This window comes from Eptesicus fuscus, chromosome 7, assembly GCF_027574615.1.
Source record: "Eptesicus fuscus isolate TK198812 chromosome 7, DD_ASM_mEF_20220401, whole genome shotgun sequence".
NCBI classification, from domain to species: domain Eukaryota; kingdom Metazoa; phylum Chordata; class Mammalia; order Chiroptera; family Vespertilionidae; genus Eptesicus; species Eptesicus fuscus.
The window spans coordinates 93,711,606-93,730,752 of NC_072479.1; the positions used below are offsets into that span (position 1 = coordinate 93,711,606).

A 19,147-nucleotide genomic window follows, 5' to 3' on the forward strand; every position below is an offset into this window, starting at 1 on the left:
CTGCTACTATCTTCTTCAATTCTAAGCTGGACTATTGCAGTCTCTTAATTTGTTCTGTCCTCAGATTTAATAACATTCTTACCCTGGAATGTTTTACACATTGCCATCATTTTTCTAAAATCTAAATAGTATTGTTTTACTTCCTTGCTTAATAAACCAAGAGACTTTTAACAGACTGACTTATAACCTCTTTGCCTGATACACAAAGCTTTCCCAGGCTCATGTCAGGTAACTTCCTCTCTGTTACCCTGTTCTTCAGCCATATCATACTCCCCGGTCCCTGAAAATACCTTGCTCTCTCCTGTACCTTTGTGTCTCCTTCTCTATGAAGCCATTCTTGATTCCAGCGTAAATTGATCACTGCCTTTTGTGTGCTCCCAATGCACCATGTGTACCTTATGTTAGAAATAGCACTGAGCACTGTGAATGCAATTATTGCTTACTTATTTTATTAAGGAGAATGTGGGTTCCTAGTGGCAATGGTTTTACCTTGGTAGTCTTAGCTTCAAACACAGTGCTTGGGTCTTGGTATGTCCTGATCAGTGATTACTGAATGAATGAGAATCAACTAGTTTTTCATTTTTGCACTTGAGTAGATCTTTCTAGTCATTCGTGGGGTTGGTATTTAGATCACCAGAACCCCATCTCTCTTTGGTATAAGAGAGAAAAATATTGAGAAGTTAAATCCTGAGGGAGGTCGCATAGGAAGGTAGTAGCTAAATTTTCTGACTTAAAAGACTAATGTTACTTTGACTGGAACCTGTCTTTCTTTTTGATGATACTATTTTGTGTATTCTTTTGTGCTTCTGGAAGTTGATAAGATTGATTTTAATATGGCTTGAGGGAGAAATATTCTCATGCCTGAAAGCCACTTCTTATGGAGGATCTTTTCTTAAACAACAGAGCAGGAAGGAGAACCGTGGCGCATGAAATGGAAAAGTGACTGATTGACCCAGCCGGGATGATTATAATGTTTACTTAAAATTATTTTTTGTTCAAGCCAAAATCTTATGCCATAAACCATGGCACTGCATACTGTGGCAGAGATACCGTGAAACTTTTACTGGTTCTTTTGGATGAAGAAGCAGCCAGTGTTCCTACCAAAAACAAAGCAGAGCTTTTATATGACGATGAATACACCGTTGATCACAATGGAACTTCTATTCTTACACTTTTCAGGTAAGTCATGTGGAAGCTATATGTATGTGAATGTTAACTCTGAGGAGTTTTTGAAAAAGCACCTCATTGATTATAAAACAAATGCATGCTATGGTAGGAAACTTGGAGACTATGGATAAGTATGATTAGAGAAAACTACAGTTAGTTAAAAGGAGATTGAACACTTGAATGTGAAAGAGTTATATATACTAGTAAAAAGGTCTATTTTGTAAGAGTATGACAGGTGTTCTTTAATTTTTTTGTTTTTTGCTTTGGAAATATTTATTTGCTTTGCTATGTGTGTCAAGAACTTTGCTAAATATTTTCATTTATATTATCTCAGGCCTCATAACAACCTCTTTTAATAATATCCTCACTTTTTAAGTGAAGAATTAGAGGCTTGAGAGGTATGTTAACTCATTTGCCCAAGAGAGCTAAGTTAGCAAGCAGCAAAGGTGTCTTTCTCTGAAGCCTGGATTATTTGCTCCAAGGACTATGCTATTCTGTCTGAGAAAAAGAGAGAGCATAGCACCAAACTCCCATTGGAGTTGACATTTGCTGGTTCTTCCTCACATTGTGAAGAAAAATACTAAATTAGTGTTGGTATTTCATGCAAGACATTGATACTATCCAGTTTTGATAACCGTTAGGTCAAAATCCAGTAGGTTGATGATATTTTTAATTAATGCATGTTCATTTATAGAAACATTAAATATTTTAGAACAACCATTTTAAATTCTATTCTGTGCATTGTGGAGAATTTTTACAACGTCATCCTATTATTTGATCTTTTCTATTTTCTGTTTGAGCTACTTTTTAGAAATCTAATTTTAGTCTAAAATTGTTCATGCATATCCATGCATGATTGCTTCATGAAATCTCTCTCCTGTGCCTCACTGTCTTTTGTCTTTGAAGAGAAAGGTTAATGATGTATAATTCAGTTTTGTCCTATAACTCTTTTAAGTGTTGTCTTCTTCACCAGCTTCCCATGGTTATTCTTTACTATTGGGCATAATATAATTCTTTCACATTCTACCTTAGAAATGCCAAAATATTTTCCTAACAGTGGAAATTTATTTTATCCTTGATTTGCTTTTACCCTGTGTTAGAATCCCAGAAATGAGTATAAAGAAGATGAATCTTTGTTTTTTTTTCTCCTTTTTCCTTCTGTTTAACAAGGTTTACTTTTTAGGTAGAAATATAAATGATTTAAATTTTCTCTCATTCTACCATTTTCTATTTTGTGTTAATAGAATATTTTAAAACAATATTAATCCCACATCCATTTTAGACAAGTATTTTTATGTACTGAATCATGTAGCCAAACACATTTTAATTGTTTCCAATTACCTTGGCACTGCCGTTGTCCTTGTATGGACCGGTACCCTCCATGGTAAAGTAAATTTTTAATGGTCTCTGTTGAAATGATAAAATTATGGACAATGTGTATAAATATAAAGTCAATGTAAGGTTATAAACTAGACTTTCTTAGAATAAACTATCCTTCAGTCTTATATAATGGGATTTTGAGTCACAGGGGTTATGTCTCTGGCTCTGTGGAACCAAACAGGAACTTATTGGGGAATCCAGGTTTTTCTGGCTCCAAAGCTCCAGTATCTATTTCTCCATTGCGCTTTCTCTAACCCTTCTATTTATAAACTATGCTTTTCTCTTTTGAATTCCTCTGCTATGACACAGCCTTTTTCATTTTGAATTTTAGTTAGGTGGGTGTCTTTCTTTTTTTTTTTTTTTTTTTTACTCAGACTTCATGAGTCCTGAATTCAGGGCCAATGAATGAATAAACTTTCTATTCACAGGATGTTGTACAGTGGCTTACATATAGTAGAAGCTCAAATATCTAGTGACTGAATTAAGCAAATTATTAATATTTAGAACTGTCAGAATAGGGATACTGCTATTTTTATATAGTATTATAAACACTAGATTCAGTAGTCTTTTATTATGTAACTGCTTTTGGGTAGGAGAGGGTGAAAACTAGATTTTAAAAAGCTATTTTGGTTTATAAAATTTTGCTTTATTTGGACATAGATCTCCCATACAAGTGAATAATTCATTGGTGAAACCACTAAAAGAGCGCATCTATAAGTCAATGGAAGAGAAAAAAATGAAGGTACAATTTAATGTATTGTCATGAAAATGATAAAAATTGTTTTATTTTTAGAAGAAATATATGAAGTTGAACTGGGTATAGTCAATATACATTGTGCATGGAGCAATAGGAATTACGTGGAAAATGAGTTATGACAGTTTACATACAGAAACATTTATACAGTCTTGGCTAATCTGTCTCTGGCTTAATCATTTCATGGACCTAAAAAGGAAAGGAATAAGTAATGGCTACCATTGAGTGTTTAAGAAATATCTGCTCAGTGAATGAAGGAGAAAATAAAGGAATATGTTTTCTCATTTACATTTCTATATCCTAAACTGAATCCTGAGGCTGCATGATTTCAGTCTAAAGACATAATGGCAGAATATAATTAACTGTAGATTGTGACAAAGAGAACATTTGACATGGTATATTGACTAGAGCTGTTCTTTATATTTTCATTTGGTTTTCCCGTTCTCATTTGAAACATTTGTACCTATAAGTAGTCAATGATGTGTTTTCAAGAGTTTAAAAATTATTTTGGTCTTATTTTTCAAAATGAGACTCAATATTAACTCATTCGTTTATTCAACATACATTTATTGAATATCTACTATGTGCCAGGTAATCTTCTATGGTAGGGAATTCATTCATTTGTTTGACAAATTTTTCATGTAAAAGTTATAGTTATACTTAAACTGTCAAATAATTATTCATCTTGATACAACTTTGAGAACTCTAAATTGTATGTTCTTTATATTCTCATTTAGAAAGTTAGTTCCAATTAGCAAAGCTTTTAGTTTTCATCAATTTCATTTATATATCCCAACCCCATCTAGTTTATTTATATATATTAATAAATCTTATATTTCTATTGATTATTAGTAATTGCTAATAATTAATACTTGTGGAATGCATCATTGAGTTTTATGCAGTGTTTCTGTGAATAAAATTTGTCAACTCGTAATATTAACTGTAAGTAATGTAGTTAAGGCATGAGATTTTAAAAAACACACATTTATTCTTTAGACTTGATTAGAAATGTAACATATAAATTCTTTAGCTTTTTTCCTGCTATGGATACTGACAGACTTAATATTTTCATTTAAAGATCATTGAGATATTTTGTTAGAACTAAGAAAATCAAAATGAAAATATTTATCTGAAAAATGAAAAGGGTTTGTTTTTTGTTATAGAAATTGGTAAGTCAACTAATTACTATAAAATGCAGAGATAAATTTAATTTATAGAGAAATTTAGGAAATTTTGGGAGTAGAAGAGAGATTGTCTAATCCAGTCTCATTTACAAACGAGAAGACCAAAATCCTGAGAAAGGACCTTATTCCAGATCTTATAACTACCAGGATATATTCTATGCCAGTGTACAAAGCCATGGTTAAATACTAATGAGATTATAATTACATTGCTTTTGTAACTTAGTAGTGGAGCTGGCTTAGTCTACATAGCTCTGAATCTAAATGGCAATAGAGAATTGAAGGAATTGGTGTTTGTAATTATATTCGACAGTACAGTATTCTTTATACAAGCAAAGTGTGAAAATAATTGGTTTAGCCAGGTGTACAGCTGAACTATGGCCAGGTAGAGTACTTGTTGGAATAATAAAAAATATTGCTAATATTTACTACTAAGTAACTATGGAAAAGTAGTTTAATAGCTAATTACCTTATTATCCTGTTACTTTTGCTCTTTTGGCATACAATTTTTTTTTTAGTCATGGAAAGAATATATAATTTACACAAAATATAATTTATATAATTAACTGTCTTGGAAAGAGCACTCACTGCAAAGGTAGAAAATATTAGAGAACTTAGAATGTGGCTGTTGTAGATGATACTTGATTTTGAAATATCCATGTATTATAATAGAGCAAATTAACTTCTTTAATATTTTTGTTTCCTCATTCAAAAATAGAAATAGATACTCCTCTGAACATAAAATCCTATTAAATCCATTATGGAAAGTATTTATTAATATACTAATTTTAAGTCTTCAAGTCTTATGTCTTATTGTAGCTTATTAGGAAACTTGTCTAGTATGGGCAAACAAATTTTTCTATGAAGGAAATCAGAAGCTTCTTCCAGAACCTTTATGGTTTGGGTAGGAACCATTAGAGAATGTTTTCTCCCCATTTCCATACAATTTATATAAGTACCCTTAAACCTTTTAAAAAAATTAAATTTATTGGGTTGACATTGGTCAACATGAACATATAGGTTGCAGGTGTGGGTTTCTATGTTACAAGATCTGTGTATTGCACTGTGTGCCCACCACCCAAAGTCACATCTTCTCCTGTCACCATATATTAGGACCTCCTTCTCCCTCCACCCCCTATACCTTTTCATTAAAAAATTTTTCAAAAAGATACTTACCTCCTTATATCTCTGTAAACAAATTTGTTTCATTCCTTCCAGCTTGATGTAGCAGTATTTTCAACATCAGGCACAACTGAAAGGTCATATTTATGGGCCTTTTCCTTATTCTCCTATATTATACGTATGTCAGAATTATCATCAGTGTTAACTGACCTAATAACTTAAGTGAGCTGATCAGGAAAATATTGGATCTTTAAAACATGGAGTAATTGAGACAGTGGAAATTCGTACTTAGGTAGTGTGAAAAAAATTGACTGCTATAGTGGTACCTTTGTAAGCTGCCAGGCAGTCCAATACTCATGATGTTAGGAAATTCTTAATCAAATATCCAGGTTTAACCTTTAGGGTATTGAAAACTCACTGTTTATTCAAATTAAAATGGACTTAGTTCAACTCATAGAATTTCCCTTCTCTTAAAATGAGACTTAAAATGAGTACAGAATAGTAAAAACTAGCAAAAATATTCACCAAAAACAAACAACACAGAATAATGTAATTAGGTATAATAAACTTCAAAAATGATGGCCAAGGACAGAAACGGAAGATTTCAGAATGAAGAGGCACAGCATGACTTAATGACTTAATCTACTCTAGTATCCAAATATCATACTAGTGAGTTGACAAAATCCTGAGAATTCTAATACTAGAGGCCTGGTGCACGAAATTTGTGCTTGGCAGGGGGGGGGGGGTCCCCCCTCAGCCCAGCCTGCACCCTCTCCAATCCGGGACATCCCTCTCACAATCTGGGACCACTGGCTCCTAACTGCTCGTCTGCCTGCCTGCCTGATCTCCCCTAACTGCCCCCCTTGCCAGCCTGATCACCCTTAACCGCCTCTGCCTGCCAGCCTGATCACCCCCACCTGCTGCCCCCTGCCGGCCTGGTCACCCCATGCAGCCTGTTGTTCAGTTGTTTGGTTGTCCCTCACTAACCCCCCTGCTGTCCTGGTCGCCCCACGCAGCCTGCTGTTCAGTTGTTTGGTCGTCCTTCCACTAACCCCCCCTGCCAGCCTGTTGCCCCATGCAGCCTGCTGTTCGGTTGTCCGTCTGGTTGTTTCAGTCATGACGGCCCCTGGCTTTTTATATATTAGGATTTCCAGAATTGAGGAGCCAACTAAATGTGTGTATTCTTGTTTTTGTTTGTTTTTTTTCCTTTCTTGCCAGAGAAATAGTAGAAGTGGCAACTGCATTGTAATGTGGATAAACGTGGAAAAGGAACCCTGGGACTTACACACTTACTCTATTGTGACATACTGAATTAGGGAAATGATGCAAATAATCTCCTTCTATTTGAATGAGAAACAGTCCCTGAGCAGGAGCAAACCTTCTTAGAGTATATATAATATGTAACAAACTCTTAGAAGAGAGTGCAGAACCCGGAAATTTTTTTCAAATTGCGCATGTTCTCAGCTGAACCTGACTTATGCCTCTGCCATTGCTCTGGCTATAGAAATATGAGGGATAATAAAGTATGCAGCCTTCAAAATGTAACTGAAGAGAAAATAAAATGCTCTCGAATAAGGAGGGAACAGAATCAAGAAATCACTCCTAGACTTGGAGGCTTCTGTTTCTAACTAGGATATAATAGGTCATAGCAGAATGCCATTTCTACTGTAAAACAAAATAAAAGGCAGAAAAAATGGGGAAAATATATCTTAAAGACATAGACAAGCTATGTAACCAAAGCAGTTTAAATAAACTAAAAATTCTGAGGTGAGGCAGCCATCATCAGCTGATTCTTACCTGGGATTATTTGCCAGTGTGGGGAGTGACCCAAGGATTGGTATTGGCCCATATAAAGGAACTCTAGAGGAAGAGAGGAACCAACAAAGATCTTGGGTGTCTTGAGAGGTTGGCAACAATTTGGAAACTTCAGGAGCCCTGAAGTTTATTTTTACCTCCAACACATATGCCAAATTTCCGGAGCTGAGAGTAAGTCTAAGGAGCCTCAATCCAGCACACTGGCATTAGCTGTGATCTTGAGGCAGCTGGGAGACAGCACTCTGCTTGAGGAGCGGGACCTGCCTGAAACACATGGCCGTCTCCTCCGCAAGATACTCGCCACATTCGGACATGAAGTGAGATGGAAGGCCCAAGAGCACAGTGTAAAACTCTGAAGGACAGAGGCCCTAGACATACACAAGCCTCTCAGCTGAAAGCCTCAGAGGCCATTCCTGAGGAAGAAGAGCCAGAAATTGAATATGCATTATGACTTCTGCATCCCAGCTCTGACCCAGCTCAGTCCCTGACTACGTTCACGTGTCTGCCTAGCAGATGCAAGGAGCCTAGGCAGTTCCTTTACACACAATATCCAGCATTAACTAAAATCTTCTGGAAATGAAAAGAGGAAGGAAGATTTGTCTTTCAGTCAAGAGAAAAAACTAACAAATGATCCAGATATTAGAATTAGCAGACAAGGAATTAAAAACTTTTTAATATGTAAAAGATGGACAAAATGATGAGAAATTGGAAAGTCCCAACAGAGAATTAAAATCTATAAAACAGCCAAATTGTCATTTCAGAAGTATAAAGACATTGTCTAAGAACTCATTAGATAAGTTTAATAAATCGGACGTAGCATTGTAGCGCAAGTGGACTTAAAGATAAGTCACTAGAAAAACCTCCAAACTGAAGTAAAGGGAGAACACAGAATAAAAGAAGAAAAGGAGAAGAGAAGGACACAGAGAAAAAGTTTAACATTTCCCTATTTGGAGCCTCAGAACAAGAGGAGAAAGTAAGATGGGAACAATATTAGAAGATACAGTGATTGTAGTTTTAACCAAAGCTTGATTGATTTCACATCAGGTGATTGTTAGTAACAAGACATGGGGAACACATGTAAGGTTTCCTTTACTAATACAGAGTTGCATTTGGGTTCTAATATTATGGACCCAGCAAGCACAAATATCCCCGAGTACCTTGAGAATCCACTTGTAGCACACGAAAGTGCCACAGGACATGAATTGTAAAGTTTTTTCCTAGAGCAGGGCTTTTCATTAGAACTTTCTATGGAAATGTTCTGTATTTGTACTAACACTGTAGGTGGTAGCCACATTTGGCTACTGAGCACTTGAAACGTGGCTACTGCAACTGAGCAACTGGATATTTTAATTTTACTTAATTTAAATTAATTAGCTGCATGTAGCCAGCATATTAAACAACTACAGTTCTGGCAGATTAGAGATACCCACAAGTGCAATAACTAGAATCCCATAATAAGTAGAGGAAACGGTGTGCTAACCATGATAAATTATAATAAATAGGATTTAAATAGGCAGAGAGGATGGAAGAGAGCATTTTAGGCTGAGCAAACAACCTGATGAAAGTATTAGATTGTTTTATAGGTAAAAGACTGAGTATTGGGCAGTTGTAAAAAATACGTGAATAAATAATGTGGGACATGGTTAAGGAAAGTGTGGCTTTTGTGGTTTTAACGAACAGGTAATTTTTTAGGGCTTATTGTAAGGATATGTGCATGAGAACCAGAGAAAGGCAGAATATTTAAGAACTTGAAGGAACATTTGATGTAATGGAGCTACGGAATTCCACTGCACAGTTCTCTGTGCTTCTATGTGATTTAGCTTTTCTCTGCATGTATCCTTCTCTCTCGTTTCCATACCAGTGATTCCATTACTTTACTGAACAGAATAGAGTTTACTCTGTACAGATTTTTCTGTCTCAAAGCGTTTGTCCTCAGGGTGATTTAGCTATTCTTTTTAAAAAATTTATCTTTATTGATGGAAGAATTATAGATATTCCCTATTAAGCTATTTGCCAGTCTACTTCTCTCATTTCTCTATGTTTCCTTACTCTCTTTTAAAGAGTAGAATCTATTCTGTACATCTTTTTGTACCTCCACACTTTTGCTTACTCATGTGTCTGTTTCCTCATATCTTTCACTTGCGTACACCAGTTAGTTAGAAGTCTGTTTTAATTTTACTTAATTCATTTAACAAACATGCATTAAATTCTTTTTGAATACTAGGCTCCGTCCTAGACATTGGAGAAACATCGGTGAACAAAACTGACAAAAGCCCCTTATGGACAATTCTTCCCCAAATATTTGTGGGGCTGGAGTACAAGAATCTAAATGGAAGCCCCTGACCTACTCCTACACCCCTTCAACCTTGGTTCTGTTCCATCCTCTTAGGGACACTCCCTCAAGAGGTGTACATACCTCACTCCCCATTGCCCTTGCCATGAACAGTCAGCTCACGGGCCTAGAGGAAGAGGCTAGTGTCAATCCAGTGCCTAGGACAGTTTGAGCAGAGAATTCTGGGCCCCAGGTACTTGCAACAGGATCTAAAAGCAAGGAAGAATGTATTGACTACAGAAAAAACACATTTAGGACAGTGAAACAAGGAAGGGTATAGAAGAAGCAACAGCAGAGTCTACACTGGGCTGCTTTGGCTCACTGGGAAGTCAGAGAAAAGGGGGCCTTGGAGACAGGTTTGGGGGTTAACCCTGGATGAGCTGCTGCTGACCATTGCTCCCCTGCTTGCAAGTCTCAGGTCCCTGGAGTTGAGGAGATACGTGTCTTTGGGAGAAGAAGAGGGGAAGGGAATGGAGGGGCGTGCTCCCTGGAGGCGGAGCTCTGAGAGTGTGTTTCTTTGTATATGTTTTGGTTTTAAATAGGATGGTCAGTTGGGGTCTCTTTGAGAAGCATAGACTTTAAGGGAGTGAGCAGCATTTTTCATTAGAATGAAGATGGGATTTTTGTATTAGACTGAAATAGAAATTCAATTAGGAATTGAATTTGTTTTGGTTCACGTAATGAGTACCTACTAAGGGTCAAGTGTACTAGACATTTTATATCCTTCATCCTAATGAATCCGTGCTCAACTCTAGAAAGCATCATTTTCCAGACTCTACAGCTAGGAAGTAACAGAGGTTTGTATTCAAATGTAAGACTTCAGAGTTTATGCTATTTCTAAAAGGTAAATAAAGGCAGAGTAATTATAATAAGGACTCATACAAAGATAATGCTACTACTTAGGTAAAAAATATTATCTTTCTGCTATTTAGCAAAGTAAATGAAATTTCACTGAAGAATAAATGGATCATTTGATGTATTTATAAATTCATACAAGGGTTGCCACAAGGGTAGCAAATCTCTATTCTTTTAAAAATGTGATAATATAAGAACAAAAAGATAAATTCAGAGTATTTATTTTTAATTACATATTTAAGAGGTTGATTAGGAATAATTTTCTTCTCCAAATTTGTTGATGTATTTATCAGGATAACGGCTTAGAACTTTCCTTTTCTTAGTAATATTCTGAGAGTGTCTGCAACTTTTCAATATTTTGACTCACTTTAATTGGAGTCAGGCTTTCCTATGTGAAGTACTATTTTCCTCAAACTGGGAACCTACTAATAATTTCAATTTAAAAAGAGCTTGTGGCAAAAGGACTTTTCCAATTCTTGGCAAGTTTGAAGTTCATTGCAATTTTACTGTGGATAGAAAGCTTTCCAAAGGGGGGAAATCACTCTACAAAGGAAAACTTTCAATCCTTTTCTCTCATGTGACTGGAACATAAAATGATTTTAACAGCCATGTATGAATCTGGACATTATTCTTAGTTGTTTAGGACTTCAAAAGCACTTTCAAGAGAGAATTGTTTTGCTTATTTGTGATTCCAAATCAAATACACAGAGAGATTTGGAAGACGGGCAACAGGAAGTAATCTCAGTTCTATGTAGCCACTAATCTTGTGCACAAAAATTCAACTTTTATGAACAAAGGAAAAGCATTCTCTTTTAAGTTATAAATACAAGCCAATGTAGCTTATATTGTTTTAATAACTAAAATGAAAACGCTTATTGTAAGCTCATTTTTTGAGCTGCATTTCAAGAATCATTTTAGAGTTGACCTAATTCAACGAATTTCTCACTCTACTGTCTTCATATATGTTGTTACATTAATAACTGCATAGTCTCAACATAGATCTCTAATGTTTACATAGCCCTTTCATATATTTAACCATTTAACCTTTTGCACTCGGATGTCGAGTGTGACTTGACACGGTTAGCATTAGAATAAAGGAATCGAGAAAAAAGCAAGCGAGTGCAAAGGGTTAATCCTGGCCATTTTGTGAGATAAATTTTATTTCCACTTATATGTGGGTAAGTGAGAAGTTTAGAGCTTTACTGAGCATCATCTAGTTAATAAGTGATAGAGCCAGTGTTAGAAGCCAGGTGTTTTGACAGCAAATCTGGTGCCTTTCCTTTCACATCATTGCTTTGTGTGCTGATTTCTTAGCTGGACATTACATTGTTGGCTCCAATCAAGTTTGTGATAAATTAAAATCTCTAGATCTTTTTCATATGTTGTTTTTAAGTTAGGCTCTCCTCATCCTGTACATCTGTAATTGATATTTTGAACTTAAATACAGGACTTTGTTTATCCTCATTCATTTTCATCTTATTATTTTCTGCTTATGTTTCTAGCCATCTGAGATATTTTTTATCTTGATTTTGTTATCCAACTTATTTATTATTCCTTCCAGCTGTGTGTCAGCAGCAACTTTTATAAGTAGAATGTCTGATTATAGAAGCCATCCTAATCCTCTCTTTAATACACTATGTGCCTATCACTAGTTGGAAGTTAATAAGTACTAATTAATAAAAAAAGTTATTTTGTGTAGGGTAAGGAAAAGAAAACCTATATATATATCTTTTTTACCTAAGTATTTCAAGACTATTGTAGAACTATTGTGTTTCTCTCTTATGTTTTGACTAGAGGCCCAGTGCACGAAATTCATGCACGGGGGGTGGGGGCGGGTACACCCTCTCCAATCTGGAACCCCTCGAGGGATGTCCCACTGCCCGTTTAGGCCCAATCCCATCAGGCTCAGGCAGTCGGACATCCCTCTCACAATCCAGGACTGCTGGCTCCCAACTGCTTGCCTGCCTGCCTTCCTGATAGCCGATAACCGCTTTTGCCTGCCAGCCTGATCACCCCCTAACCACTCCCATGCCAGCCTGATTGATGTCTAACAAATGGTGGCAGAATGGAGCTTGAGAGAGCAGGCCAGGGTTGCCGCCGGCAACAGGGGAAGCAAAGCTTTCCGCATACCCTGGCCGGGCCCACCCGCTTAAGACAACAAAGTTTCAATTATAACCCCAACACGAATGGCTGCAGGCCTCAGAGGGAGCCCCAGGCTTGGCTCTGCTCCAGGCTACAAAGTTTCAATTGTAGAAGGAAAATAAATTCCAGATACCAGGGCCTCCACTTGGGTTGCCAGGGGGTGTGGCCGGCCTGCAAACCACCACAGGCCACTCACTCAGGCTGCCCCACACCCCAAGGGAACTCCACCCTGATCAGGGACACCCTTCAGGGCAAACCAGCTGGCCCCCACCCCTGTACCAGGCCTCTATCCTATCTAATAAAAGAGTACTATGCAGATTGACCATCACTGCAACACACAATATAGCTGCCCCCATATGGTCAAAGATCCTGCCCCCATGTGGACACAAGATGGCCACCACAAGATGGCCAGCAGGAGAGGGCAGTTGGGAGGCACCCGGCCTGCAAGGTAGGGCAGTTGAGAAGGACCAGACCTGCAAGGGAGGGCAGTTGGAGGTGATCAACCCTGCAGGAGAGGGCAGTTAGGGGTAACCAGGCCGGCAGAGGAGGGAAGTTGGGGGCAAACAGGCTGGCAGCAGAGTGGTTAGGGGGTGATCAGGCTGGCAGGCAGAAGCGGTTAGGGGCAATCAGGAAGGCAGGCAGGCAAGCACTTGGGAGCCAGCAGTCCTGGATTGTGAGAGGGATGTCCCAGATTTGGAGAGGGTGCAGGCTGGGCTGAGGAACAACCCCCCTCCGTGCACGAATTTCGTGCACCGGGCCTCTAGTGTTTATAATATTTTTCATGGTAAAAACAAAACAGTTGTTAAATATTTTTCTTTCATACCTGAATCCAGTCTCAGGATTTTAAGAATCGATTGCCTTGTAACTCTAGTTTTCTGAAATTGCCCTGATGTCACTAAGGTTCAAAAATTTCCTGAGGAAAGGAAATCTATTTATAATAAGGAGAGCTGTATTTACATAGTAAAGAAAGGTTTTTTTTTTTACTTAGATGGATGTTAAAAAGTAATAAAATTAAAAATAGCACAGTTTTCTAAAGAAATTTTTATTTGTGCTAAACTTGAGATTGAGAAAACATTGATTATACTAAATGATATAGTTATTGTATTTTTACTTAGAGTATTTTATGGGTGGTGCTGACTTTGTGGTGGGAGGTTAAAGTCCCCCCAAGCCACCCATCACTATCTGTGTACTATGGGAGTGACCCTAGCCAGCCACTTAGCACTCGTTTGCCTTCATGCACTTACTATACTCTGTAACTCTCTATAAGCAATACATTTATAATTCTCTATAAGCAATAACTCTGGTAAAATGAAAGAAAAGTTATGTAAAACAATAATGTCAACAGTTACTACTAGTTTTACAGATGGAAATTTTTAGATAACGTTATTATAATAATGATCTGATGTAATATAAAGTTTATTTTATTAGCAAAATTCACTTAATAGCTTTGTCAATTGCTTTAATTCTGTATTTATGGAATTAATAAAGTCCAGAAAGGGCTAGTTAAAACCTTCAGTTATATTTTTGGGCATCCCATGGTGGAAACTATGTAACAGTAGTTGCATTCATGTGGATTCATGAAGCTATGGGATTGTAGTTTCATTATTGAGCGTTCTATTTAACTTTAAAAAAATAGTTTTGGTCTTTTGCATTTTTACATTTAAAAATTTTTTGTATATTTTTGTGCTCAAATGGAAGGTACATTCCAATGTTCTAATTCTTAATTAGATATAATTTTTAGTGATCTAGGAAGTGGAGGTTCTCAGAGATATCATTAGAAAGATATAAAATTTGTCATGCTGAGAAAACTTGATTTTATGAAGCAACTGTACTGGAGACTATTCTGATTTCTTCTAATCTAAACCATAGTCAATGGATTTCACTGCCACTATCTTTGCAAACATCTCAGAGGGTTAATTCAGTGTTCTCTGAATATAAAAGCATAATCTAGAACTACTGAATATACAATATAAAGTTGTGCTGTTTTAGACTTTATGAACTATATCAATACATTTCCAAAAGTAATCTTCAGCATAATGTGATTATGCTTTGAAGTGTTAAAGTTCTCTTTCTTGAATCATTTATTTGAAATTTAATCTTTGTCTATTTCTGGAAAGGATTTGGGATTAATTTGGATTTGGAGCAGTCTCCTCATAATAACTGAGTGTCATTACACATTAGATGTGATTGTCGAAATTTGCTTTATCTGTATGAATTACTTTGTTCTGCAATTAATTTCTATCCCTAAAACAGCCACTGGTTTTATGTTTGCAGAATATATTTCCAAAACTACTCCCTTTGGCATCCTTTTCAGTGGTTAAGAATTAAATTTAGCTTTCTAATTTTCTCCTACTTGTAACATTTGAAGATAAATGTAAGAGTGTATTTTGAATATTCAACCATTAAATCACTTGGTCAGATTTTCCTAGAATGACATATATGAATCATCTTTCTTATTTTCTTAAATGTTCAAGAAATAATGCCTCTCAGTCACCATTTTGTTTTCTTTCAGTTTATTTCCTTGTTCAATTTCTATTTTTGTTTCTTTCATCCTTTCTTAGTTATCTTTTTATCTGAGCATCTCCCTTTCTTAATTTTTTGAGTTACATATAATGGTTTTTCCCGAAAGAGTTGTACTCTGTGTAATTCTTAGGATGAAGAACTTGTATTTATTTAGGATTATGTATATTATTATTAAATTTATCATAAAACTTTCTTTCCAAAGCAGCTCAGACACAGGAATATGTAAGAAAGGCCTCTGAAGGGTTTAAAATTGATCTTTCTAAATTGTTACAAAAGATATGAAATATCTATATATATATGTACTGGTATTACTAAAATGCATAAAAATGCTAGTTGTAACAATGAATGAATTTGTAAACTAAGAAATATCAGAGGTTAAAAGTTCTCAATGAATAATGGAATTTCTATGTGAAATTTTTATGATATCTTGATTACTATAGAGTGTATTCCTACCTAGAGGAAAAATAAATAAAAATAAGAATAAATTGTATATTTTCCTCTTTCTTCCCATTACCAGATGAAGCAAACCTTAATTAGATCCCAGTTTTCTTGTACCTATAAAGATGACTGCCTGATAAGCAGGAATACATGGAATAATGTTGATTCAGCATCAAAGCCATTGAATGTTCTTCACATGGAAAATGACCTTTCTGGTAATTGAACTTATTTGAGCAATTAAATAGCAGTTTAATTCCAGCATAGGGTTTTAACTTAAGTAAAACTAGATTTTTCCCCTCACAAAGTATAAAATGTGAAATGTAAAGATGTCTATTTTTAAAGACTTGGGCTTATTTAAAAAGTTAAATCTAAGTACAAATTTATAGACAGGAATAGGACACAGTTTGATTTAACTAAATGTATTTAAGAAATAACTCTTACATTTAAGGATTTAGTGTCATGAATTTAAACAAAGCAAATATGTTTGTAGGGATTAAAGTGATATGGTAAAATGAAAAATAATCTATAATAATAAAAACATAATATGTTAATTGGACCAGACGTCCTTCCGGACGACCTTCCAAATGAAGCTGGGGGGGGCGGGGGCTGAGGCAGAGGTGGGAGCTGAGCCCCTTGCATGAATTTCGTGCATCGGGCCTCTAGGCATAACTTACAGCATCATTTGATTATAAATCATAAATTTTTAATAATCTAGCCATTTTTAAAGTTTATTGTAAAATTCTCATGTGTAATAATACTAAATGTTATATAATTCCTTTCCTCTTTTCATCTTGTATAACAAAAGGTGTAAATTCATCTGTTGGAAGACCAACAATTGGAACAAATTCTGGAAATGTTCATCTGGACAGAAGTAAAAATGAAAAAGTAGAAAGAAAATCAAGTAGTCAGACAGGAAATAAAAGCTCAAAAAGGAAACAGGTGCATTTAGATGATGAAAACATTCTCTGTGATAATGGAAATGAACTACCCCAATATAAAAATGTTAAGATACCTAAGACATCAAATGATATGCAGAATAAATTGGATGGCAAACAAGCCAGAATAGGAAAAAGCAACAAGTATGCTGCCAAGGACAAATTGATTACTGGCCAGACAAAGTTAACTCAGTTTTTTAGACTATGAATTTGTCTTTTATGTACTTTAGATTCATGTCTGTATAAAACCATTCACCAAAGGCATGTACTTAATTTTTAAGAGATCAGGTGTAAATTATGATGCTTTATTATTATTTATTTTATTTTTATTGTTTAAAGTATTACATTTATCTCCTTTTCCCCCCATTGACCTCTCCCCAGACTCTCCCATCCCCTAGCACATGCCCTCACCCCGCTAGTGTCTATGTCCATTGGTTATGCTTATATGCATGCATACAAGTCCTTTGGCTGATCTCTGACCCCTTCCCCCATCCCCTGCTTTCTCTCTGAGGTTTGATGGTTGGTCTTTTCTTGATGCTTTATTACTTTGGTCTAGAGTGTATGAAGGTTAGTGTGTTAAGCATTGTTTAAAAAATACAACTAAGTCATAATTATGCAGAATATTCACAAAGTTTAATGTATAAATAAAGCATATCATTTAGGTTAATGATATCTCTTTATACTGCTTTCTTTTACAACAGACATTTAAAATAATATAAGTCATAGTAACATTAAGGGCTTTTCCCCCCACAGGCAATTAAATGATTTTGTTTTCTTCTGAAAAGATCATGTGGGCCAACAGGTATCAGACTTGCCAACATGGTCGATAGACTCTTCCCAGCATACACCTGATCACTGAAAGAAAAAAAAAAAGGTTTAAATTGTTTAAAGGACTATTACTATCACACAAAATTTATTAGAAATGAAAACAATGGATCTAATATAGCTAATTTGGAGTAAATAAAAATTATAATAACTAATTAAATGCTTTTTAATTCCATATATTTGACAGGGGTCACTTAATAGAAAAAGTGTGATTGAACCATGGTCTTATTTCATTTTGTTATCATTGGATCCAAATTCAGTTAAACTCAGAGTTCTATTTTATGGTACTAAGATTTAAAGAATTGAATTTTAAAGGACTACTCACTGTCAAAATCTCTCCTTCCTATAGGAAATTTAGCTGAGTTTTCTTCATCCCCAGTTTCTCTCTTTTCTTGTGTTGATTCAATATTCTGAACTCCATTCTCAGCTGGAAAAACTACAGATCCTTTTGGTGCAAGATCAGGTTTTATAGCCAGATTCAGTGGCAGACCATGATTCAAGAAATTATGTTTGGAGCCTGCGTTCTGTAAAGAAAAGATTGATTTGCATTTTTGCTGTCTTATTTGGAATGGTAATATAATACAGTTGCATAATATTCTTATTGATTAATTCAAAGATGACTGTTTCGACTTTTTAAAAATATCTCAGATATTTTTAAATGATGAGTTGTTGTCCAGTATGAAAGAACAACCTGGTATGTATGAAATTTCATCAGTTGTCCTAATGCATATTGTGGCTATTTGCATATACTTCTGTTTGTAAAAGCATCCATAAAGATCATTCAAATCATTCAACTTTCAAAGCATCCATAAAAATCATTCAAATAGTCATTGCAATAAAGGACTAGTCAGATTGCCACTTACCCTTGAATTTTTGTTTTCCTCATCATCCATGAAACCGCTCTCATCATTTTTATATTGTGGCAGGGAAGGAGCAATGACTGATTTCTCTGCAGTATCTTCCTTCTGAAAGGCTTTTCCCAGCCTAAATGTGTTAAATACCATATCATCTTCTAAATTTCTTATGGACTTGGATGCTGAAAGTAAAATGGCTTGAGAAAGCAAAGAAAAAGTTAGTATTAATGTGTAGGAAGAGAGATTCATTTTTGCCATTCTTAGTTCGATGTTTGCTTTGAGTCAAAGATGTGTAAAATGGAGAAAATTTTCTCCACCTGCTTCGTAAATGATTCCTACCTTTATATATTTTCCAGCCTGAATGGAAAGCACTTCAAAGACAGACTTTCATCACTTCAGAAATGACTCATCAGGTAGAGCTAACCTTTTGTTTAGCTGCTAATACCTACATTGTTTGGGTTTTAGTGGCATATTGTTTTGTTTTGAGTGGGAATTTTCTCAGAATCTGATTAAGATCCTCGGTAGAATGCTTTCTGCTGAGCAGATTATGGTCTCTTGAGAATGGGTGGTAATTAAGGAAGACCACAGGACATCAAGCTCTCCATACTCTTAGTGTTTTCTTCTGAATATATTCTGATTAAGATATTAAAACCAAAGTTATTTCACTCAATGATGATAAGAATAAAAGTTTTATTTACTTTTAATCCTGATTAAGTTGAAATAATCTTCAAAAAGGACTTTCTTTCATAAATGCTTGATATAGTAGTCTTTGTTGATTAAAGTGTATTTACCTCTCAGTATGAACAAAATCATTCATGCTATAC

General features: G+C 35.5%; 2 protein-coding genes across 2 annotated transcripts in view; one reads left to right on the forward strand and one right to left on the reverse strand.

Annotated features, from left to right (window-relative positions):
- Nucleotides 1–16,852, forward strand: part of PARPBP (PARP1 binding protein) — a 50,956-nt gene extending 34,104 nt beyond the window's left edge. The window contains exons 8-11 of the mRNA XM_054718545.1: nucleotides 1,001–1,179; nucleotides 3,208–3,289; nucleotides 15,789–15,924; nucleotides 16,515–16,852. Of these exons, the coding sequence (XP_054574520.1) occupies nucleotides 1,001–1,179; nucleotides 3,208–3,289; nucleotides 15,789–15,924; nucleotides 16,515–16,852 (735 nt within the window). The remainder of the gene's footprint in view (nucleotides 1–1,000; nucleotides 1,180–3,207; nucleotides 3,290–15,788; nucleotides 15,925–16,514) is intronic.
- A 597-nt stretch (nucleotides 16,853–17,449) lies between these two features.
- PMCH (pro-melanin concentrating hormone) lies at nucleotides 17,450–18,581 on the reverse strand. The gene is made up of 3 exons (XM_008144750.3): nucleotides 18,333–18,581; nucleotides 17,795–17,993; nucleotides 17,450–17,499 (listed from the first exon to the last, which is right to left on the reverse strand). Exons 1-3 carry the CDS (start codon nucleotides 18,579–18,581, stop codon nucleotides 17,450–17,452), a joined length of 498 nt encoding a protein of 165 aa, XP_008142972.1.
- Nucleotides 18,582–19,147: the final 566 nt, after the last annotated feature.

Bases quoted from the DNA above. Each gene is read 5' to 3' on its own strand.
- PMCH (XM_008144750.3), bottom strand. From the start codon at position 18,581: ATGGCAAAAATGAATCTCTCTTCCTACACATTAATACTAACTTTTTCT. The intron at 17,994-18,332 runs GTAAGTGGCAAT...TTTTCTTTACAG, and splicing joins AGGAAAACAAAAATTCAAGG to AACGCAGGCTCCAAACATAA. The intron at 17,500-17,794 runs GTGAGTAGTCCT...TTTTTCTTTCAG, and splicing joins AGGAAGGAGAGATTTTGACA to TGATCAGGTGTATGCTGGGA.